General features: G+C 36.4%; 1 protein-coding gene across 6 annotated transcripts in view; it reads right to left on the bottom strand.

Annotated features, from left to right (window-relative positions):
- The window catches only part of DNAAF11 (dynein axonemal assembly factor 11), a 34,124-nt gene extending 10,472 nt beyond the window's left edge, over positions 1-23,652 (bottom strand). The window contains exons 1-11 of one of the 6 annotated variants that reach the window (XM_083826418.1): positions 22,254-22,798; positions 19,437-19,604; positions 13,781-13,858; positions 11,637-11,809; positions 10,479-10,678; positions 9,140-9,328; positions 8,955-9,032; positions 6,495-6,560; positions 4,866-4,935; positions 3,929-4,024; positions 2-3,389 (exon numbers count right to left, since the gene is read on the bottom strand). In XM_083826418.1, coding sequence (XP_083682544.1) covers positions 3,306-3,389; positions 3,929-4,024; positions 4,866-4,935; positions 6,495-6,560; positions 8,955-9,032; positions 9,140-9,328; positions 10,479-10,678; positions 11,637-11,809; positions 13,781-13,858; positions 19,437-19,604; positions 22,254-22,278 — 1,227 coding nt within the window. In that variant the 5' untranslated portion in view covers positions 22,279-22,798 and the 3' untranslated portion in view covers positions 2-3,305. The other 5 variants (XR_014580603.1, XM_083826415.1, XM_083826414.1 and 2 more) reach the window with 5 other exon arrangements.
- Positions 23,653-25,584: the final 1,932 nt, after the last annotated feature.

The following is a 25,584-nucleotide window of genomic DNA, read 5'->3' as shown; positions in this document are numbered from 1 at the left end:
CCACTGCTTCAGCTGTGGACAAATATAAGAGTTTGGGCTCAGTAGCAAGTTCACTGAATGAAATTTAAACTCTGTAATATACAGGAAGAGGGACTAAGTGAATATAATGAAGCTTTTTGGAAGTAATTCTATGAAACTATTGCTAGTATTTAGTGTAATCAGAAATCAGAAAGGAAACATCTTTTAAGAACATTAGCAGAGAAGTCTAGAAATTGATGTGTTAAGTAGAATCTGGAATATTTGAGGAAACAGATGGAATTTGTGAAAACAATATTTTTAAGCTGAGTCATCTTTTCAGCCTACAATTTATTCCTACCATGGCTTTCTTCTTCTGCAACATGAATTCCACTGAGTAACAGAGTTTCCCTGAAACACATTTATTTTGAAGGAAGAAAAGATTTCTAGGGTTTCACAGCTGTATGTCTCCATATGCCTTTGACAGTAATGAAATATTACTGCATTTGCCACACCTAGATAAGTGAGAATTTTATAATGAAATTCCATCAAATAACCCTTACACTGACATGCATAATGTATACCCCTCTATTTTTAAATTAATTAAGGAATCTAACTCTCATTGATCTTTAAGTTTCTAAATGCTTTCAAAGGCCCAGGCTATAAAAAGCTGTCAGAATTAATTTTTTACTGCTTATATAATAAAGGATTAATCAAAAAGTCAAAATTTTCTTCTCTGATTCACTAAAATAAGGAAAGTCAAGTTTTAAAACATGACACAGAATGTCTCAAAGCCATAAATAAAAACTGTTTGGTAATAACACTGGTTTTGATGCTGTTTCTCAGACAGTAATTAACATGCTACTGGTGTACCCTACTGATGGCATTTTGCAAAATCACTGATTTAATATGCCAATTTTGGTCAAAGCCAATAAAGAAAAGTTCATTTTTTTACTTTCCTGCATCATCTGCAAAGATGACACTGCCAGAGCATAGAGGCTGAAAGGTTGAAAAGCTTCATGTCACAGATATTTTTCCCAGAAAATGAAGCATTACAATGTACTTGCTATCAACCCCTTACTCATACAAAATCTCTGTACAGACGATTACGGTTATTACAGTATAAACACCACACTTGAAAAGTGTCACAATTCACTGAATGTTGTGTCCTTCAAATTTGTTTTGATGACCTTCCAAATCTGTTGGTAGACAGTGCCTTAGAAAGACACCCGTTCTGCAATGATTTGCTGTGCAATAAACAGTACATTTTCAAAAAAAATGTTTTCTGAAAAGATGGTGAAAATGATTTACTTTCTTTTCCTTTATGTGCAATTTACTATCTCTAACATCTATGGTATGGCAAGGCCATCAGAGAGAAAACTGAAGAGGTTTTACTTTTCATTTTAAAGGCTAGGGAACTATGAACAGGCTGGAAGATATATGCTGAAAGGTCTAGCAACCTGATCAGAAACTCCCTAAAGCAAACAAAAAACACTGAATACAGTTCATTTCCTGTTCTCTTCCTGAGAAGAGAGAGGTATTTTCAGGACAGTATTGCAAGAACCCTACTGCAGAAGTTTACTTTTTTTGTTAATAGTATTCTTAAAATGTCAGTTACTTAAGGAATGTGCTAAGTCATTTATCTAGTTGCAAATAATTTTATTTTGAGAATAATTATTTATCAGGAACAGAAAGGTTAAACAGCACAATATAGTCATTAGGTTTGTCTCATCACTGATATAAACTGAAAAGAAGTTGCACGAATTCGGTTCCTCCTATCATCTTATAAAAAGGAATTTATATTAAGTTGATGATATAAAATTAGTATTCTCAAATATTGTTGATAACTTCAGCCATAATGTTCTCAAAGAAAAATAACTATTGGCATTCCACTTACTGCTAACCTTTATTCATTATACTTAGCTTCCTAGAATACATCCTGTTAATACCAATACAATATGTATGGATAGAGAACGTCTGAAAAGGATATGTATCCCCAAAAATATAGCTTGTGCACTCCAATTTAGTTCTGAAGGAACGGAAGAGATTGCGTGACTGTAACACAGAACAATTCTTTTGCACCTCCTAAGCAGAATTGCTGCAAAGTAGCACAGATCCATCTTCGCTCAACAAATCCACGAAGCTCGCCGTTATCTCAGAATCATAAAACAGTTGAGGTTGGAATGGATCTCTGGAGGTCATTTAGTCCAAACCCCTGCTCAGGCACTGCCACCTGGAACCAGTTGCCCAGGACCACATCCAGGTGGCTTTTGAAGATCTCCAAGGGTGAAGACTCCATGACTTTTTTGAGCAACTTGTTCCAGTGTTTGATCACTCTCACCATTAAAATATGTTTCGTTATGTTAGACAGAGCATTCTGGTGTTTCTCTTTGTACTTACTGCTTCTTGCCCTGTCATTACACACCACTGGAAAGAGCTTTGTTCCATCTTCTTTACTCCCCCTTCACCACCACTACCACACCCCAGTCAGTTAAGACCCTTTTGAGCCTCCTCTTCTCTAGGCTGAACAACATGACCTCGGTTATTCTGTAGAGACCTCCTCAGGTCTCACAAGTATCTCTGAACTGTGACATTCTGAGATGAGGCAGGCTCCAGACCCTCAGTCTAGGTAAAATATATAGGTGTAGGTAAAATATCAAGATAGGTGAAACATGGGTAGAACATAAATTTAATCATGGAATAAAGGCAATTCTTAATCACAATAGAAAGAGGAAATATTCACGTTGCTCATGTAGGTACTGCTTTCTTGGAAGATAGCAGATTTGAATGTACACAGAGGCTCCTTAAAATATTTATGTTTTCTAGGGCACTGCTCATCCACAAAAACACTATCGAAGTCTAATAAAAGCAGGTTATGAGATAGAAAACTGATGGTACTTAAAATATGTGAAAGACAGGTAAGTAATAAACAAAACTCTGTTCAAAAGCATTTGAAAATAACATTATCCAAAATGGCAATTGTCAAGGCCTCAGTTTCAAATAAATAAGTGTAGGAAAGTGTAAATTCTCATATGAGTAAATTTTGAATATTAATTAAATATGAATCTTAATCAAATGAGTACAATTTTCAGCATTCCTCAAACTCTTGGTGAAACTGTATGCTTGATGCTAAAATGACAGCTCGTGATTTAATCAGAGGTTGTCCATGCAGGGACCTACTGAGTCCCACCACTAAACCACCACATCCCTTAGTGCCACAAAGGACAGCATGACTCCATACAGGCAATCAGAGCACAGGTGAGACAGGAGAACACAGAGTTAGGAATATTAGGGGAATATGACTTCTGCCCAGGCTTCTTTAAGTACTGAGGCCTGCTGTGTAGCATTTCTCAGTTGAAGCACCATGTTGCCACAGCCCTCTTACTCTGTGAGTACACATACTTTGTAGAGCTGATCAAGTGTATCATTTGCACCTAGGGAAAGCATGAAGGGAAAATGAATTAAGCAACTCTTGTTCTGATCACCTGAGATGTGAGAGTAGTAGTACATAATGCCTATGCTTGAACCATAATGTAATTTTCATGCAGGTGTGTGCCACACAATTTTTGAAAAACTGGTTTGTTTTTGTTATCTCAAACAGGTAGAAAAACTGCTTATTCTCAGTTCTTTTAAAAATACATCTTACGTGGTTGCACAATATGGTAGGTTTTGCAGAGGATATTTTCATACATAAAAAGCTGTTTCTATTGAAAATATAGGAAATAGAAACAGTTCCATTAATATTGTTTTCCATAGTGTTCCTTTAAAGGAATCCTAAATCCAATGGTTTGGCTCTATGATTAAATTGTCATTCTGGAATGTTCCTTCTTTCTTTAAGAAATACATCCTGATGGGAAAGGCTAGCCTGAATAACTAGCTGCTCAGATGTTACCTGTAACTCAGAAATATTCTTAAAGTACTCACAATAATTTAAATACCTTTCTATGATGCCTCCTCAGATTATTTAACATACCTTCGGCATGCTGACAACTAAATGACCAGTTGTTTGTGATCTTTTAGCAGAGCTGCTATCTGGCTTCACTTCCTCAGGGAGCACAAGCTGGAATGGCTATGAGAAAATATGGGTTTGAAATGTGTCATGATAAAACATCTATTTAGTTATTTATTTATTTGACCTAGACAAAACCCATGCGGAAATATAGCTACCACATCCTTTGATCTATAGAACAGTATGTGTCTAAATCCTATTGCTATAAATATAGTATTACTAATCCTAATAAATGATTAACATGCTAAACAGCTTTTACTTAGAATTATGGTTATATGTATATTCCTGAATTGCTGTCATTTCTGAAGTGACATTTCTAACGAAGGTTGTAAAATGATGCTTGACTTATATTAGCAATTAAGTGAGAAAGATTATCTAGTCTATTTTAAACATAAAGTAATTTTGAAGTTTTATTTATGCAGTTGGTACAGTCATAAATACAGATTTTGGTTTACTAATTAAGTACTAAGAATTTTTCAAATATTTGATGATAAAATTATAACCACTGAGAAGGAAATAAACTTGAATTTTAAACACCCTTTCAAAAGAGTATACATCCATTTGTTTCTGTCTACTATGAATTCCAGATTGTGAAATTACTAAATTCTAGCCTAGGGTAACTAACAAGCTCTTTTCCTCAGTGATTTATTGTATACTGTATTGAGGGAATAAAAAGAAATAAGGAGACAAACAGAGAATGGAATTTAATTTCAGGCTTACGCTTCTTCTGGCTAGGACTTCAACAGCATGTATGTGTTTCAGAATAATGCAAGTATGAAATAATGTTTTTTCTGCATAGGTGCATGGAAGTTCATAATCTGTGAAAGCTCCAGAGTTCACTGAATAACCATTGTAAACTTTTAGTCTTGATTTGAAATGAATGTAATAGGAAAACACTAACCTTTCCTTTCACCAGTACTCGTATGTAAGTTGTCTGGACATCAACATCAAGCAGAGAAGTGTCCAGATGTCTTCAAAATGAAATATAAATAAATGAATCAATCTATGATACAGTCCAGTATATAAGCATTTAAGAGTACTTAATTATTTTATTACAACTTCACAGTTTGTAAACTACAGCTTCAATTTCAGTTATTAAGTTAAATGAAATATTATTAGCATTTAATATTTTTGGAAGAAAAATATGATATTCCTATATGTTTAGGGAATGTGAAATAAAATAATGTCTAAGTTCTGTCATGTCCACCACATGAGTCCTTCACTACAACTATTGTATAACTCCAATGTTTCAAAATCCTTGTGGAAAGTGAAAAGTTTTTTTTTCTGTTAGTTTAGTGATTTGTCTTAACATGAAAATTCATCTATTTGCTATTTAAAATTGTAAAAGTATTTTGCTACTTTTCTTTCTAAAGGCTTAAATGGTACCTTTGTAATAAAAGTTCCTTTTTTACACTGAATGAAAAAAAACACATTGTATTCCCAGAAAACACAGTCTTTTTACATTTCAGTACTGGCAAACAGGTCACTGTTTGCGACCTGTAAAAGCTCCACTCTAACATCTGCTCTTCATCTTGTGATACATATGCTCTTGTTCTTGTGACCTGCTAGTGAAAGCGCAAATGCATGTTCCCTATTTCCCTGCCTTTATAACATTACTTCTCAGGTGAATTTTTAAAACTTTCTAGTTTACATTTCTTATAAATGAGCACAGACTAAACACTATATCCAGTATTTTATTGCACCTGAACAGATTTTCTGAGGTTCCAAGAAAACTAATTCTTATAATTCAGAAACAATGGAACAGGCCTGTTTTGTGGGAAATTAATAGGTTTGAAGTGAAGAACAACTGCCGTGAATACTATTTCTGTGCTATGAAACTAGTTCCAACTTTAACAATTTCCTATCAGAGGTGAAAAAGCTTGTGGATTTCTAACCCCTTTTTGAACCACGAGCAAGGGTACTGTTGTGCTTAGCAGTTACAAATTAAGTTATAATTTAACTCATAAGAGTTATAAAGTATTCTTGTCATGTTTTGGCACGTTTCATCCACATTTCTTCCAGGTAATGCTGTGCTGTAGGTTAGGAAATAGGACAGACCATAGACTCCTTCCAATAAGCAGTATGGACAAGGCTGCCCTACTCTGTTTCAAGGAGAATTTAACTATACAAGGACATGAATTGTACTGGAGCACTTCCAGGGACAGAGAATGGACATAAAACCCCATTCCCTACAATCCTAACCTACCAATGAAGAATGGAAAATATTTTATATAAATATAAGGGGACAGCACTGGAGGAAACCTGCCTGTGGACTGCAGAAATCATCAATTCAAAAAAGGACTATTGAGACACACTGCTCATTTAGGAGTAACAGAACGATCCAAAGGGTCTTTATTTTATACAGTTCCATTTCTTTGGCAGAGGCTTCAAGATTGATTCTATCAACCCCTATGTTACTCGTCTTCCTCTTGAAAACTCCCCATTTACAAGGAGGAGTACAATTGAAATTCTGTGTATTAGAACTTACGAATGGCAAAAATGAAGTGGAAAAATAAATAATATTTCTGACCTGTAAACAGAAAGATCCAAAATGAACTGGTTGTTTTCTTCATCGTCTTTCAAGGAGAAATGAAGCCTAATAATAAGGACAAGAAACATCTCCAGGATCAACATAATTGGGGTGAAAAAAACAAACATTATGGCATATTTCAAATTCAACTGCTAGCAATTTTAGATTAACACAAATACACTTTAGACAAAGTCATATGATCATTTTAGAAACAGTTGCACTTTTCCTCATGAACAGGAAAAACTACTAACATTTGAGCTAGAGTCATTCAACATTTGTTTTCTATTCTCTCCACCCAACACTCAAGAAACAGAAATAAAAATAGTGCTGAAGGTCAGTTAAAATTAAGATCAGTCTGTCAGTGCAGAGAGAGACATCTGCTGGCAAAGTGTCTGTTCTGTTGATGTCTTCATAGATAAAAAAAAAAAAAAAACAGTACATGAAAAGCACAGACGGTTTGAAAAACAGTGATTCTAACTTAATCATTTGTTAAAAAAAAAAAAAAAAAGGCTTTGCGTGCTTGTTCACAGCAATTAAGTTGCCTGTAGCATAAATATCTACATGTGCATTTCCAAAGTAAAAAACGATTTGCTTACTATCCTTGATTCAAGGCTGTTGCGAGGTGGGTGTTGGTCTATTCTCCCACGTGCCTGGTGACAGGACGAGGGGGAATGGGCTAAAGTTGCGCCAGGGGAGGTTTAGGTTGGATATTAGGAAGAACTTCTCTACTGAAAGGGTTGTTAGGCATTGCAATAGGCTGCCCAGGGAAGAGGTTCAGTCACCATCCCTGGAGGTCTTTAAAAGACGTTTAGACATAGAGCTTAGTGATATGGTTTAGTGGAGGACTTGTTAGTGTTAGGTCAGAGGTTGGACTCGGTGATCTTTGAGGTCTCTTCCAACCTAGATGATTCTGTGATTCTGTAATATTTGTTAAAAATGAGAGCTTATTAGCTGTGTGTTTGTGATCTGCTGGCTGAGTTCTAAAATTTTTGAACAGATCTTGAATAAGGAGATCTATTCTAGACTTACTAGTTCTATTCACGCTCTCAAACATTCCCAAGTATTAAAGTAGAGAAAAGACAAAATAAAACCCACCTATAAATGAGATGATTTTATAAATTAGGTATAAGTCTAAAATGAGAGGGTTTGGCTTAATTTAATTTATCTGGTACATTTCAGTGCCATTAAAATACCTAGATATTTTGGGTTCAGCTAATAGAAAGAAGCTCAAATATTAACACTTTGTATACATTCTTTCAGCAAGAAAAACATCTGCCAGATATACTTTATAACTCCTTGCTCTCTTGTATTCTGATACAGTCAGCTTGGAAGAAAGCTTAGGGAATTTTAGGTTAATGGATATTTTTGAATGGAAAACTGCAAATGACAGAAAACAGCTTTCTTTCCTGTACACACTTCTTTATTTTACTACATCACAAATTTTGAGAATTCACTAAAACTTTAACAGTAAAAAAAAGAAGAGAATTGTAAAATTTTCTAGGTGAAAGCTTGAACAGAAACGAGGAAGAGAAATAGTCTTCTTTTCACAGCAGCATGTTGCTATTCCTCTCAATAACCAATGTTCGAAAAGAACCTTAGATAAACTTGGACATTGCATTGGATACTAGACTTTTGCAATAAAACAATAACTTTGGAGAGCACCATCTGTCTACTAGCAACTCTTTCAGGTTGCAGTGAAGAGCTGTGATATTCTTGTTGAAGCCATAATGACAAAAACTGCTCCGTGATCTGACTTTACTTGAGCACATCCACACAGTAAATTCTAATCCAGAAAACTCAGATGATATGAACAGGACTGCTACAAACAATGAACTCTAGGTGACTGTATTTCTTATACAAAGATAGCTACAGCTTTGTTCTAAATGTCTCTGCTTTTTAGAGGCATAATTAAATTATATTAAGGTAAGATTTAAACTATTTAAGGCTTGCCTTGTTTGAACTTAAAAAATCATTCTTTTGCTTTTCTGTCACCTTGTCAGTTCTGCCAGGTTTACATCTGTTATCAGAGGACAGAATGATTTTGACTAGAAATATTATTTGGACATATTTTCCCACATTTAAAGTGGCTACTCGTACACATTTATCTTCAGCAGTCAAGCTTTCATTAAATTTTTTCCACTATTAGCAAGATGCTCTAAGAAAGAGTCTTACCATGGAAGGTAATAAGAGTAAAGCATCTTATGTCATTTACAGAAAAACAAATTCTTCTATCATCAAACACCAAGATATTAAGTTAGACAACCTTCAACACTTAACTTACTGAAAAGTAATTAATTATTTTTCCAGGATCAAAATATAATTTCAGGAGTCAGCTTCACCATCAGGAATATAATACTACACATCAGAACTTGTCAGTTCTCTTAATATCAACCCGTATGTCAAAATAGTGGCCCAAATCAACTAAAAAGAAGTTAACCACAGCATTGCTTCCTTACATACTTAGGCACATTGACATTTAGAACTTTTCCTTCTGCAGTGACCAGTGTTGGAAGAGGCTTCTCTCTCTTTTTTGGATCCCTTAACAAGACAGAAAGAAAAATGTTTTATAATTTCACACTTTCATATTTTATGTTGTATAGATAAAAAAAAAAAAAGAGAAGAAGACGGCAAGAAGTTAAGGATACCTTATATTGTCTTTTGCTTTCCGTTTTTCTTCAATATATCTGTGAGTTTCTAATCTAGATTCTGGAGTATAAGGTGTAGGCTCCTCCCAAAATCTTCTGTCTTCTTCATCATCTTCAACTGTTCTCCATGTTTGTTGTTCTATTTCTCCTTCTGACCGATGGTTTTCTTTGTCCTGTAGGGAGCCTGAGCTACACAAGATCACAAGAAATATTATTTTAATGAAATGAATGAAGAGTAACAGTTTTGATAATGTATTCTTGCAATAATTTATTTTTTTTACTTCAATACTACTAGTTGCATAATTCCTACAGAGAATAATAGCTTACAGATCTGGATAATTTCATCTGTTCTGCAACTTTCATCAATCATTAAAACATTTTTCAACAGAATTCTTTTCATTGATTTAACTAAAAAGTGATACTATGGTTTTGCTTAGCTGTCTGAAAACCCTGACAGATAGTTCAACAGATTTAATTTCAGGAGCAGAATTTTCAGATGCCCTTACAACCTTCAGATGCAAGAAAACCTTCAGTCCCTGTTAAGTTTAAGTATTCCCAAAATCAGAGAGCAGCAGGTTAGAAATTTATAAGATAGCAACTTTTTACTTACACATCTCTTCAAGTGCCATTTTAGAACCCAAATAACTTTTCCCCCTAGACCTAAGCTTCTGTAATGTTCAGAAAGTCTCTATCTATATAGAATGAAAACTAAATTTATGATACAGCTGTGATCTGTGTGGAAAAAAAGTTCCATAGCCATGTTCTCCATGGAACTTAGACTCTATTGGTCTAAAAAAATGATGAATTACATGTACAGTGAAAGATGACACAAGGGAAAAATCCTTCTGCTGTCTACATAATCTTAGTAGTATTAGGTAGCAGAAGTGTAGGAGTTAACATTCCTTAGCCATTTACATCTCAAAAGATCTGCAAATACTGTTTCGTTCTTAATATATATTGCATCTGAAGCAAAAGAAAATATATATGAACATCTGCTGTCTCTGAAACCACTGTATTACCTTAAATAACAATTTCCAGCTGTCTTGAAAGAAGCTATCAATCACACCATTTTGGAACCTAGAAAATTTAGTTTGGAGTTCTTTAACAGAAATTCTGTTGTACCGTCTACAGGTTAGTAGTTAATTATGTTTATAATTAATTACGTTTTTCATTAGAGACCATAGGAGAAATGCTAGAATCCTGCTAGAATCAGAAATAAGGGTAAACAAAAGAGTTTAAGTGGAATTATATTAACAACATTTAACAAGGGAAAACAAAATTCTTAATGAAGAAAGAGACGAGTGATGTTTATTTACAAACTCTTGCTGATTACTCTTACCTGTCAAATTCAAGCTTAGCTTCCACTTGTGTCTCTTTCCTATCCTTTCTTTCATGCATCCTTCTTTGAGCCTCTTCTTTTTCTTTGGCTCTTTTGAGAAGGTAAGATTGTTCCTGTTTTCTGATTTTCTGTTTCACTTCTGGATAGTTTTGAAGTGCTTGAATCCTCTCTGAACGTTCTATTTCTTTACTATCCAAATACTTCCCAAAGGGGGGGAAAAAAAAAAAAAAAAGCAATATAAATATATGAGAAATTCAAAACATATTCAAATCAATACATCCATTAAACTGCAGGTTAATTTAATATTCCTTTCAAATCTCAAAAGCAGAATGTAAGTTGTACCGCATTAAAAAGAATTAACTGTAGGTTGCTATTTAGATCTGAAAATGTTTGTGTGTCTGAGAGCTGCCTTTTGCATTTTCCTGGAATTTTAGTTAGTCATATTACTATGTAGTAGAGAGAGTCCCTTCAGCCATTTCTGATATTCGTCTGCCTTTTATTCAGCTCATGAAACTATTACAAAAATATTTTTTTAGATATGTTCATTTAACTCAAAAATGAGTTGAATCTACTCTTAAGAAGTTAAGCAAGTGTCTGTTTCTCCAAGGGAAAGTGGAAGAGCATATTTCAGGATTCTGACTGTCTCTTTCAATGACAGAAAATCATTAGATCAGTCACTGTACAAAACCTCCATCTCAGAGTACCTATTTACAATATAGAGCATTTTTGCATCAATTTCTACTGTTCTCCCACCTTATGTTGTTGGTATGGTATATATTGTTGGTACATTACCAATGACCTGGTAACTTTCTAAAATCAGAGTAATAATTTAAAAATACACTGTATGTATATATACAGACATATATATAAAGCTAAAAGCCAGAACTGTACCATGTATTTATCTTTTCAGAATTTTGTTTAAGCATCTCCAATAAAAATGACAGAAAAGTTAACAAATGCATGTGGTTTACTATAACTATTTATTATCACGTTACTTAATACAGTCACTTATTCAGAACAGAATTTAATTTCCTGTGGACAGTAAGAAAAATATTCCTAGTTTTCCTACCACAAGCAGTTATTTTGTTTTGAATTACTATGTTCTGTCAACAAAGTTGGTTATTGATCTGGACATAAATTTAACTTTAAAAATCTTACTTTTAATTGATGAAGTGTTGCCACCACAAATTGTCTATAACCTTCAAATTCAGTACATGGGTTACCCACTAGAAACAATTCCTTCAGATGTATATTATATTTTAGGGTTTCAATACTAGAGAGTTCACCAATGAAGTTTGCTGTCAGGTCAAGTTTCTTCAGATCTTCACAGCCTGTTTGAAAAAACAAACAAACAAACAAAAACCCACACATTCAATTTGTCCATAACATAAATGTACATGATACACACACATATACAAACACACAGACACATACATGCACTTGGGTACTAAAACTGGTGTCTGCATTTGCTTTCTGTATAATAACTTCATTCTATAAGGATACATCTGTTCCAAGCCACTAGTAGAAGAGTGACTAACAGCTAAGCTTTATAAGGCTACAATATTCATAGAAAGAAAAAATATTGGTAACATGGAAAATATCAAAACTTACTATTGGTTTCACCACTATCAAGACTTTGTGGAAAATTAAATGAATGTTTCATTTTCAGGTAAGCTGGACATCAGTTTTAAGAGTTTGGTTGCCCTGGTACCCCATCTCATCTAAGTCTTCTCCGCGTGGCTAAAGGCTGTCTAATAGCTTCAAGAGAGCAGAATCCTGATGGGTTTCATTTCTTTGTAATGTTAATCTTCACTATCATTTTTGAAGTGTTGAGATAATATTTTCTAAATATCCACTCCAAGTCAATAAGAGGTTTTCCGCTTTATGGACTCAACGTCTGTGAGGATTTTATTACTGATTAAATTGCAAAACATGGTGAGAAAATGGTATGTTAACCAGAAGAATTCATTATAAACAAAAACACTAAATTTGCTAACAAAATGCTCTGGGAAATTTGGATGCAGAATTCATTAGCCACTCCTTTTATCATAATATGTCCGTGAGTCATAACCTTGACTCTAAGAGTAAAAAAGTTCAGCTAAGAGCAAGCTCAACTTCTGTGCTCATCATTTTAATCACTTCTTTTCCTTTGCAGGTCTATTTGGCAAGTATTTTATGCATAATGGAACTGAAAGAGCATAAACAACGCAAAATGATTTATTAGGGGATTTAAATAACCTCGGTTTTTGCACAGCTAACTCCCAAAGGTTCTGACTTCTAAGTAAATGACAAATCACAGTAATAAATAATGCAGACTGATAGAGGAACTTAAAATTTACTGGCATGAAAACAGATGTAAGTTTCTCAGCAAATTGCCAAATATGTAATGTACTACATATTTCTTCAACTTTTACAAATTTCTGTTTAGCCAATTTGTTTATTTTTCTGTTTGATTTAAACCATCCTCCTGAAACAGCTTGCACACTGTTTAAACAAAACAAAACAAATCAGCTTTTTTATTGTTCTGTTGCCAAGGTGGACATTTTAAATATTCAGCAACTTGCCTAAGCAAGAAAAGGAATGAAATAAGTCAAAAGTCAGAATTTATTCAGATAATATGGAATGTGTTTATGCATGGCTTTAAGTCTTAGGATTTGATCTTTGCACATGCAATTATAGTGTCAAGATAAATGATTAAACATAGATAAGATAGACAAGACTCCATGTAATGACAGAAGAAAGAATCACCTGAAAAACTCTATAAAAATACTCCAGACTGACAATGCAAACTGTGCACAGTGTAGAACCTTCTTCTGTGAGACTTTTGATTGCTGAAGTGAAGATGACTGCTGAACCATTACAAGAGACACTCTTTACATCCTGCATAGCATTAAAAAAATATCGCATTGCTCTAGCTAACCTACCTAGCAGATCATCTTAACTTTACAGTGGGAAAATACCAATTCTCTATGGGTTTCCTGAAAATTTTGATCTCCTATTTTGTAAAGTATTAAAGAATAGAGCTGTCATAGCTGACAACACTGGTATGAGAATACGTAAAAAGCAAGTTAAAATACATTTAAGAAACTGCAATGACAGAACTTCAGCAGTAGGAACCACTTATTACAAAGAAGCACTTGTTGAAACACTGCACACAAGCTGGCTCCTTCTTCTGACAATCAATAAAGTACATTTATTGGTGGGCATAATCAATGGCTTCCACCCTCATACTTAATCTAAAATCAGTTACAACTCAAGTGTTTCAATAAGAAAAGGTAAAATAGTTCATTTAAAAATCTTACCTTGCAGATTTTCGATTTTTTCAATGTTGTTCAAAGCTAAATTTAAATATTCCAGCTTCTTTAACTTACCCACATTTTCTGTAACAAAACACAGATCCATTATTTCAGTTTCCCTCACTGGAAGGGCATTATCATTTTACTTGCTCACTTGACTATGAACAAACAATAAAGCAGAAAAATTGGAAGGACAAACCTGAATATGTAATAGACTATCAGGCATTAATATTTTAATGCTAATAAAAAGATTAAAACAGAAATTCTCTGTAAAGCATAAATTGAAATGAAAATAGTATAGCAAAATAGGGAAGGCTATAAACACGTTTTATCAAAAATTCTATAACACAAGTATATAACGCGAGAGGACTGGCCAAAAAGCCAGTGAAATATTCCTTTCATCATGAAACTCGGGAATGTTCAGGCCATACTTAGTCAAGCTTTATAACATTTGAGTTTTACACTCACTTATATAACAAAGATTGTGTTGTTTTGTTTTTGTTTTTTTTTCATTTGTTTGTTTGGTTTTGTTTTTTGTTTCTAGTATATATTGAATTTTTAAAGATATTTTATCTACACAGTTAATACAAGAAACTTAAATAATCAACAAACCCATATAGCTATATTATATCTGGCAGAGTTTATGCTGTTTTGAAATACAGCTTAGAACTACTCTTTTACATAACATAGACTTGCTTAGCCTACAATGTATGTGTTGTCTATAAAATGCTATGGGTGTATTCTGGCACAAATGTGGTCAAGGAAACTTCCTTTTCTTCTGGAGTTTTTGTGGCAACTTAGTTTTCAAACAAACAAACAAACAAACAAAAAACTCTTAGGATTTATTTAAATTCCTGACAATAGGAAGTAATGGAGGAATTAAGAAATTAGGTAAGAAAATGTCATTTTCAACTAGGATTTTCAAATATACACGATCAGCTGAGAAAGCAGTAGCAGGATGGCCCACAATTACAGGTTAGTTATTACCTTTTGTGTTTTCATTAGTGTCATAGCGAATATAAGAACACACAATTCTAATAAAAGTAATGGTAAGTGCAATAATAATCAACTTCAAACTAAGATGCTTTTCTGCCATAAACCTGAAAAACGACCACCAGGCATGTGCTAGTGGGATACAAAATTTATCTACCAGTTTCATTCCTCAGAGCTCATGTTCCTGCGCTAGAAAGTTTGCTAGTGCTGTGTTAGTGTCAGCCACACTGTCCTTCACTGCAGATCTTCCTCCCACAATATACTGTTAAAGCTTTATGGTGCTATAAGTCCATGTACTGAGTGGAAGTGGCATAGTAGGCAGCATTAGTTCACATGCTACAGAGGCACAACAGAGGTAAGTGAATAATGAAATAGTCACACGATTGCGTAGATGGCTAGTGGCTCGGGAGCTGGAAGGTAAAGCCATTTGCAGAGAAACAAAAGATCTGCAAAACTGAAAGGTCAAGATCCTGAATGTTTGCCTACTTCTTCAGAGAGGCCTAGCTTGCTCAACTAAATGGCGCTGGCTAACCAAGAGGAAGCTAGGGTCCTTGAGACGACCATGCTTTGTGTCAAAAGTATTCACGGCACAATTACCATTGCTGTACGGGAGAATTTCTTTCCTGGATTCTAAAATATTAGTTAGGCAAAAAATTGATTTATACTAATTTTAGGCTTTCTTCTACATTATTTTATACTAGCTTTAGGCTTATTGCTACAGGCAAGCATTATGTAAAATCTAAGCATCACCTGCGATATCTAATGCACCTCTCTTCAGAGTGGAAATCATTGAAGAAATGCGATAATGCTTGATGTTTGTTCTAAGAGGAGAACAGAATTAAAAATTTGCTTTATCATAGAAAATGTGCTAGAGAGAAGAATGGTTAAAATAGAGTAGTACACAGGGCACAAGGGGAGATACTATATTGCTTTGCTTCAAGCCAGGAACAAATTTAGTAAATAATATTTTCAGGAATGATCCCTGATCGATTAAGACCATTTGACAGAATGAGTGAAGGTTCTCTCTTTTTTTTTTTTTTTAAATACAGCGATCCAAATTTATCTTTAATATCACTGTAATGTAACCAGAATACCTAAAATGACTTATTTAAATCTACTAGACTGTTCTAGGCCAAGAACACTACTAGACTGTACAGGCCAAACAAAAGATAGCAGGCAGCTCTCAGCCAAGGATAGGAGCATTCTATAATCTAGGATCTAAAATGTATTATTTTCACCATCAGCTATTGAAATTTGCAGGTCCACAGTGACTGGGTTTGTTCTGTCAGAATGGCTAGCATTTCTTCCTTTGAATACACAAAGGAGGTGAAGAGGGAATAGGGCAGTAAACAAACTTTAGCTGTCTCAAAAGTGACTGGAAAATGCAAATGTCATTTGAGATGTGACTGAGACACAAATCTGATACAAGATACACGGTGTAATTCATGATACGGTTCACCAATTTTTCCCCAGTCACCACATTTTTTGAAGATTTGACTGGAAAACACATCCAATGAAGTCAAAAAGTTTACCTCACAGTCTAATTTACAAGCTGCACTGATAAACTGCTGTACATACTGTCCCTGCAGAGACAAAAAGGAAAATTCAAGCAGAGAATTCATCTAACACACACAGATCATGTCCATGGCTGAGCTACTTGTTTAGGCTCCTCTATAATCAATAAAGAGAAATAGGTTCTTCAAGGTGCAATTTGTCTTACCTTAAATTGGCTGTCTAAAACCAGTGAACTAAATCATGCTCAAAAATATGCCTTCTTCATAAGGGAGGCTACAGTAACTGGCTAAGATATGAATGTCCAAAATTTAGGTGACATGAATTCTACCACTTAGCCTACTAAGACCTTGGAGAGAGAGTTTTGTAATTCACAAACGGATGATGAAATGAATTTCTCAGCAAGGACTCATGCAGCTTAGTTTGGGTGTATGTTTCTCCTAAGGTATTTCTGTAATGACAGCCGTACAAATGATATGAGAGAGGCGGTGTAGAAGCCAATGGTATCTTGTGTTTTTTTCCCATTTATAGGAAAGAACCAGGACTCATCTACAGCCACAGCAGCCAGGCAGTTTTACCTTCTGTACATATGGATGCCTTGCAACTTGCTATCTGATCAGGAGGCGGGTCTGATTTTTAGGGCTGCGTAAAGGTTTATCTTTAAGAGCAGAGACTAATCCTGACAGAGGCAATATAAACCATACACCTATGATATTTTGATATTTTGAAGTGTGTTTTGATATTTTGAAGTGTGCTTGGAACTGTCATCTATCTGGTGTGTACTCTGCACAGACACACTGCCATCCACGTCCCAGTGGATTACCTGTTCAATTCAGTATTTTCTAATTCAACCCCCACCAGCAAACCTTTTGGTCATTATTTATATAGTGTTTCTTTTTTTTATATATAAAGTTAGAAGTTGCATAATTTTCCAGCTCCTACTGTTAGATTAAGTTAAGAAGAAAACTGAATGTCTTAAAAATGAAATTGCTGAATAAATCTGGTATCCAAAAACCAATAATCTGAAAGGTCATGTGATACACCACATAAACCTAACGGAGATGGATCTGTTAGAGTCGGTCCACAGGAGGTCCATGAAGATGATCAGAGAGCTGGAGCACCTCTCTTATGGAGACAGCTAAAGGATTTGGAATTGTTCAGCCTAGAGGAGAGAAGGCTCCAAGGAGACCCTATAGGAAAGCTGTGGAGGGACTGTCAGGGAGTGTAGTGACAGGACAAGGGGAAATGGCTTTAAGCTGAAATAATGTAGATTTAGATTAGAATTTAAGAATAAATTATTCACTATGAGGGTAGTGAACAGGTTGCCCAGAGAAGCTGTGGATGCCCCATCCCTGGAAGTGTTCGAGGCCAGGTTGGATGGGCTTTGAGCAACTTGGTCTGGAGGGAGGTGTCCCTTGCCCATGGCAGGGGGGTTGGAACTAGGTGATCTCTAAGGTCCCTTCCAACCCAAACCATTCTGTGATTCTATAACTCTACAAGATATGGGTGTTGACAAAAAATGAGATGAAATCTTTTGCCTTAAGGACACAATAGCAGTGAGAAAAACAACTTATTTTGGTACAATTTTGATGGAATAGATCAGCATAAAGTAGTTTCAAAAAAAACATATTCTTTCTTGGAGAAGATTTCTCCTCTCTAAGAAATGCATATTTTATCAATACAGACACTCCCTAGGAAATCCCTGACAAGACCCTTCAGGGTAGGACAGAGTTGAAAGGACTTAAAGACATTGCCTACAGATCCTAACCACAGTATTTCATCCTAAAACTTTAGATTTTTTTTCTACCTCTCAAGGAACTTCAAAAAATATGCTAATATCATTCCTGAGCATTTCTGATTTTCCAACCTTCATACAGCTCTTAATAATATGTTTTAACTTTTGGTTAGCTCTGAAGAGGTCAGGCATTTGGACTAGATGATCTTTGAAGGTCCCTTCTAACCAAACTCTTCTCTCTTCTCTTCTCTTCTCTTCTCTTCTCTTCTCTTCTCTTCTCTTCTCTTCTCTCTCTTCTCTTCTCTTCTCTTCTCTTCTCTTCTCTTCTCTTCTCTTCTCTTCTCTTCTCTTCTCTTCTCTTCTCTTCTCTTCTCTTCTCTTCTCTTCTCTCTTCTCTTCTCTTCTCTTCTCTTCTCTTCTCTTCTCTTCTCTTCTCTTCTCTTCTCTTCTCCTTTTCTTCTCCTTTTCTTTCTCTTCTCTGCTACTCTATGCTACTCTATGCTACTCTATGCTACTCTATGCTACTCTATGCTATGCTATTCTACCCTATCCTACCCTATCCTATCCTACCCTATCCTATCCTATCCTATCCTATCCTATCCTATCCTATCCTATCCTATCCTATCCTATCCTATCCTATCCCATCCCATCCCATCCCATCCCATCCCATCCCACCCCACCCCACCCCACCCCATCCCATCCCATCCCATCCCATCCTATCCTAACCTACCTACACAATATCTGTAGCGTTTAAGCTTTTCCAGCCCAAGGCCTGATGTCATGTCTTTCTGTGTACCTAGCAAACTTAAAGCTACACCATAACACCACAAAACACAGACCATATGGAATTATATCTTCTCCTGTGGTGCAAGAAGATCATTGAGACTTCTCCGTAAAAACTTGTCTTTACGCACAAAAGCAATAATTGTATCTGAATGAAAATTATTTCAAGGTTAAGAAAAGCTACCGTATGTACAAAAATTGAACTGAAAAGCAAGCATGAGGAGAGCTAGTTTTCTCATGTCACGGTCCATGGTATGCATTAAACGATCTCTCTGTTTAAACTGTTAAACTGTCTCATACCACGAAAACAGGATATATGAGTTGTATCTTGACATATGAGATTTAAATCAATAAGAAGGTGTTCCACATTCAAATTCTAGTGAGTGTATCTCACATCTTGTATCTCAGCACTATCTAAGTTTTTCATTTAAAATTTCTCTTACAAATTTCTGAGCTTTTTAGAAATCTACTTCCATGACAGGGAAAGAAAAGCTTGTAGGATCAGATTTACAAAGAACTGTTCTGTGGTTACTTACTCTATATTCCGATAAAGTATAACACAAAAGTTTTTTTGTTTGTTTTGTTTCTGATTATGCATGCAAATCCATTTAATAAGAAACATATCCAGAAAACACTTACCAATTTTGGGAATTAGATTATTCTGAAGATAGAGAATTTTCAAATCTCGACACCATTTGTCAAGATATTCTAGTTTTTCTATTTCTTGCTGATGTAAAGAGATTTCTTCCAGTGAAAAAATTTCACAGTTATTATGTTCTGCACGTCTTCGAACAAGATCTTCAGTGACTGAAAGAAATATTTGATGTCATTGGAAAATATATCATAGAACCATAGAATCATTAAGGCTAGAAAAGACCTTCAAGATGTGCTCCACCTGGCTTATGAACAACTTACAGAATCATTAAAATCTTTCATTCCACCATACAAAATAGATATCCAGTATTAACACCAACTAAAAGAGAATCTGCTACAAAAGACAACAAATGCAAAGTAACTTCGGCTCGCTCTGCCACAGTAAACATGATTTGTAAAACACAATCACATCCCCTGTAACATTTAGAAAAATAAATATGAAAACTGTTGAGTCTTCCATAAAAGTATAATGCAAACCTTGCAAAAATTAATCCACCATGCATTGTTTTTGGCATAGCTCATATTGCAAAGTGATTCGTGAAGACAAGCAATGGGGTGTTTTATTTCCTGGTGACACGTGTTCACATCAGAGGTAGCAGGAAAAAAACAAAGTAAACTAGCTACACTGTCATCATATTCTTCCGCCAGCACAGTGTGCTGAGAAATATGCAGGATCAATGTTGAAAGTGGGCAGATATTTTCTACTTTTTCCATGCTTGAGGCAAAGCCATAACTAATGCATGCTTATAAATGTTTATGATGGGATGAAATTAATCCTGGGTATTTCTTAGGAACTAGCAGTTCATTAGCAGCAAGCAAAAGAGTTTCAGTGGCTGAAACTCATCAGAATCTGGGGTTAAGAATTTTCATGTACCAATATTTAATGCCAGGCAATCTTTCAAACAGTGAAAAGGCTCTGTATAATGAAGGCAGTGCTCACTCTTGAGCTAGATGTTTTTACTTTGTTTCCAGCCCACTGCACCAAAAAAAGCACTGGCATTTTCATCTCCTTGATAAGCAGTGAACTACAGGGAAGTACCGATTAAAAAATTGGATTTTATCAAATAAGCATAGGTATTTTCATGACCGCAAAAGCCTAAAGAAGCCTAGCAAGTCTTTCAAAAATTCCCTGAGGAAAAATAATAATTAAAAAAAAAAAAAAAGAAAAATATATAAATACAGGGATCTACGAAAACATCCCTGGAAGTGTTCAAGACCAGGTTGGATGGGGTACTGAGCAACCTGATCTAGTGGGTGGCGCCCCTGCCCATGGCAGGGGTTTGGAACTAGGTGATCTTTAAGGTCCCTTCCAACCTGAGCTGTTCTATGATTCTATGAAAACAAGTTGGTCTGCCATACATTAATGAAATACATTGTTTCGTTGCTTCTTTATCTCAGGGAGGTTTTGTCAAATTATCTGTTTTTATTACCGGTCCTGAAATTGTTGCACACTTTCTCGTGGACTGGGCTGGTAAATGCTGGGTAATCTACACACCAATACAGTCCATACACGTGCATGTTGGTGTAGTTTGTCGATCCACAGCCTTTGGGAAAGGTGTGAAATGGGCTTTATATGTATGTTATATTATTTACAGATGAACGGGGATAAATTTCCCATCTGTTCACCCAAGTTTCGTCTGATTGACAGAATTACATAATAGTGGTACTGATACTGATGGAAGTGGAGATCCTGTCTGCATACAAAGCATATTGGTAAAGGTGTCTTTTTATTTTTCAGTCATTGTGGGTTGGTTTGCTGCATCTGAACAACCATCTTCTCTTCAACAGGCCATTGATTAAACCTGATTAAATTATTAGAGAAAATAGAAATATGGCAATAATCACGACTAAATAATTTAGTCTTCACAGAAAATATGAAAAAAAAATCACTATTTCTAATAAAGTACTTTGCAAATATGCTGGTATTACAAAAAGAATGACTTACTAATGTGTTTAGTTCTTAAGTGAGAAGCATCCTTAAGTAAGAATACTTACTAATTTGTTTAGTGACAGATCTTTTAGTGACCTTATTTCCAGTGCAAACTGGTATTTCTGAGCAAGAGAACAGTATTCCACAATCTGCAGACTTACACTTTGGAGACAGCATTATGCTCTATACCCTTTATTTATACAAAAGGAATTCATATGAAGTATTCTTGACAGTTTTATTACAGTCAGATTTCCATTTGCTGATGAAAAGAAACTTGAACTGATTGTTGCAATGATTATGCAAAGATGCTAATTTTCATTACCAGATGGTTTGCAAGGCAGAGACAATAATTCTCAATAGAAGCTACAGTGGGGCTTTATTGACCTGTTTTGGGGACCTGCTTTAGGGAAATGAGTGAATGTTTGACATTTTGTACGCTACCTACTGCATTTAAGAGGAATGAGGGAAACAAACCTGCAAGAGAAAACGATCTGATTTTTTTTTCCAGGTACTGAAAAATCACATTGCAACAAGAATTTTTGATAAAAAGTATATTAACTAGATTATCTGATGTTGCTGTGTGCTGTAACAGAAGAGTGGACCAGAGACCTGAGAGATCACAGCTACTCTCACATTCCCATGAACACAGGAGGAATTAAGGGGAGGGCATCACTAGGCAGGAGATAAAACAGATCTTGAAGATCTTGCAGCTGGGCTTCTGGAAATTCTTTGTTTTATTCAAGATTTAGCAGATAAAAAGGAAAGCTTTAAATAAATTGATAGAATAAGCTGTTATATTGAGAAATAATGTGGGAAAACGGCATTTCAGAGAAGGGAAGTATTCAACCACTATTTTAAGACTCATTTCATACCATGCTGCTCCGGAGATGAAGCCATTCTCCTTCAGGCAGTGCCTGCTCAAAGCAGTCATCTGCCAGCTTCATGCAGAGATAAGGATTTGCTTTCCAAAGCATTATTTTAGCCCAGCAAGGGACTGGCGGACCTGTGATGGTGTACAATCAAAACAGATCACAGGGAAAATCACAGACGAACGGAATTCCTCCGTAGCTTTTTTCCTGAGCGATATGTATGAGCACACGGTCTTTTAGGTCACACCGCTTTACCTCTAAAAGATTACAGATTTGTAAGTAAGGGTATGGTAGATATTAACCTTATTCAACGCTTCTGTTTTGTTTTGTTTTACAGCTCTTATAAAGTACTTGCTTTAGCTACTTCTACCAAAAAAAAAAAAAAGTAATTAAAAACATACAATGCAGAATGGAAAATTTGTAATTACAGGGTAAGAACAGGGCTTACAGCTCTAGCCCCTAACACAAACCGTCCTGTCAAGCATCTCCCCTTGCAGCAGGACATCCCTGACATGCAGGGCTCCCTGCCTGGGCTGTGCTGCTGCCAAGGCCTCTCAGGGATCACTTAGGGGGACAAGGCTGTGCTGTGCTTGGCAAAATAATACGGGTTGTTACTCCCAGGGAGCTAATTAATGCAGCTGGGTAAATAAGAGGGAGGGAAGAGGGGAGAGAGGCTGGCTGCCAGGGCATGGACAAGGTGGTGGGGGAAGGGGTGGCAAGCACGGGGAGGAGGAATATGGGAGCTGGGGAGCGGGTCAAGTCGTGGAGAGGAGGGACGGGGCCCTGGGGAGGGAAGGGAAGCGACTCTCGGTGACACTCACTCCGCACCATGGCTGCCCTCAGCTTCACGCCGCCGCCATTACAGGACGCCGCCGCACTGCCATGGCAACGGGAGCTGGAGGGACGTGGCGGCCGGGGTGCCCCCAAGCCCAGCTCCGGGCGGAGGGCCTCCGGGTCCCCGAGGGGTGGTCCCCGCTCCCCGGGGTGCTGCCGGGTCCCTGCCCCGCTCCCCTCAGCACGGCCAGGGGCTGCCACCCCTCAGGGCCGGGGATTGTCCCCTTCCACCTAATGCACCGCGGTGTTCCCACTGGGAATTGTGTCATGAAGGGTTTGGGGAGGTTGGTTGCGTGTTTCAAGGCTCGATCAAACCTAAAGGTTATCTATCAGACATTTCACACGTATTTTATAAGATTAAAAAAGACTGTGCAATCTATTGGAAACGTTAATTTACTAAGTCGTTTACCTAGGATGTAATTCATGAAAATATAGAATGCTTCCTAATTTATTGCTGTTTAGGCGATAGCAGAAAGGAGGTGTCACTGAGTTAAAGCTAATAAGTTTTGTGGACATAACGGGACACAAAGTAGTTTATGCGCTTTATAACCCCCCTGTGTTTGTCCTATCCGGCTGTGCCAGTCACCAACCCACGCCGAGGACAAAGATGCTGACAGAGCTGGTTGCACGGCACCACCTTGTGGCCCAGATCCGCACTGCAAAGCCACTGAGATGAGGCTGGGGGCGAGGCCTTCTGCTGTCCACTCATTTATTTTCTATTAAATTGAAGGCCCCTTCAAATAATGACTTTTATAGCTGCTCCTTGTACTAGGACTATTAATTTCTGACTTGAGAGTACAACTCGCAATCGAGGTAATCAATGTCAAGAAGAAGAGATAGCTCATTCTTGCTATGTTCAATATTTTAAGTACTGTGTCTTCATTGTATTGCACAGAAATACCCATTATTTTGTTACGCTGAAATCCTGTTCTTTCATCCTTTTGCGGAGAGTCTATCTGATAGTTCTGAAGAAGTGAAATTAAAATGTGCAATGGATTCAATTGCAATATACTGAAGGGAAACATTTATTTCATGATCTCTATGCAGAAAATTAAGACAAGGTTTGATCAATGCCAGGTCAAATTCTACCCTAAAAGAAAAACAGAATTTTAGAAATTTCAATCCTTTTTTTAATACGGAAACAAGTTTTTTTAAAATAGGTGTTATCTCTTCACATACCAGCTGATATATTGGGAAAGCAGATTGACTTTTGTACTCTCAGTACCTGGTTAAAGCCAGATCTGAAAGGAAGCAGCAAGATAAAAGCTTCATCCAGAGGCTAAAGATTCAGAATAAATACCTTCATGCCCTGGAGGAAGACCTCAAGTAGTCTTTTACAAGCTACATGGGTGCAGGAAGGAGAAATCATATCGGGACAGTTTAGTGTCTTCTGCGCCCCTCGTTCCGTATGTCTAAGTGATTAATATTGCATTGGATTAAAAGCTTTAAAGTTCATGTATTCGTTTAAGGAAAAGAATATCCAAGTTCAGTCATTCTTGGCAATGAAAATGCACTCATTTTATGCAAAATTAAATCGCTTCAACAGAGAAGATCAAAGGATGCTCACTGCTTAGTAAGCCTAGGACCAGAAAGTCTGTCTTTGCAGAGGAGGGGAGAGTGCATTACATGCAGATGTGATTAAAGCTCTGCCAAATCTGTGCTGCACTGCTAAGTTAGGTTTTGGTCTGTGTGGTGGTGACACACCTGGGTGGCCCCACGTGGTGACAGACCAGGCCAGCAGCTGTATCTCCGCTGCTGAAGTGGTGAGGCCCATTTTGCCTGAAGCAGATGTAGACAGTAATTTTTTCACTTTCTCAGTGGTCTGATGGGTCCTTAAATTCCTTTCATTTTCAATATCTTAATTGTCTATATGAACGCTAGTTAAATACCCTTATATCAGAGCAGATCTATGCAGCTCTAGAACTGGGCTCTACTGTTTTCTCATGTTATCAATAAATGTTGAGCACTAGATGGGTGTGTATCTTCCTGTAAATGAGAGTAATAGCCAGAGGTGACCATGACCCGAAATGCTACCTATGGATGTTTTTTGTCATTGTTTCTCAAACGTGAATGAATTTCAATTGTCAATAAATTCGTTTTCTCCCAGTTTGAATCTGTTTTGCCTATGACGATAAGTAGTAAGTGATCTCCCTGTCTTTACCTTGCATAGGCTTTCTCATGCTATTTTATCCTCCTGTCCTGCTGGGGAAGAGGCGTGAGAGATTGGCTGGGTGGGAGTCCAGCTGTTAGCCAGGGCTAAACCAGCATGGCAAGAAATATAAATGGGGGATTGCAAAGAGGAGTTCTAGCAAGACCTTTGTGGAAGTGGGAGTGTTGAAGCAGATTCCTTGAGGATATTTCAGATCATAAAGTAACTCACCAGTAAACCAGGCTGAAATGTGTCCAGAGAGTCTACTTTGTGAATTGGGGTAAAATTACAGATATTTTCCCCTGTCTATACCACACTGTTTTTCATTTTGTTTTTCTTTTACTATTCCAT

This window comes from Anser anser, assembly GCF_964211835.1.
Source record: "Anser anser genome assembly, chromosome: 2".
NCBI classification, from domain to species: Eukaryota; Metazoa; Chordata; class Aves; order Anseriformes; family Anatidae; genus Anser; species Anser anser.
The sequence above is the reverse complement of the archived record's forward strand: the minus strand, read 5'-3'. Positions and strand labels throughout refer to the sequence as shown.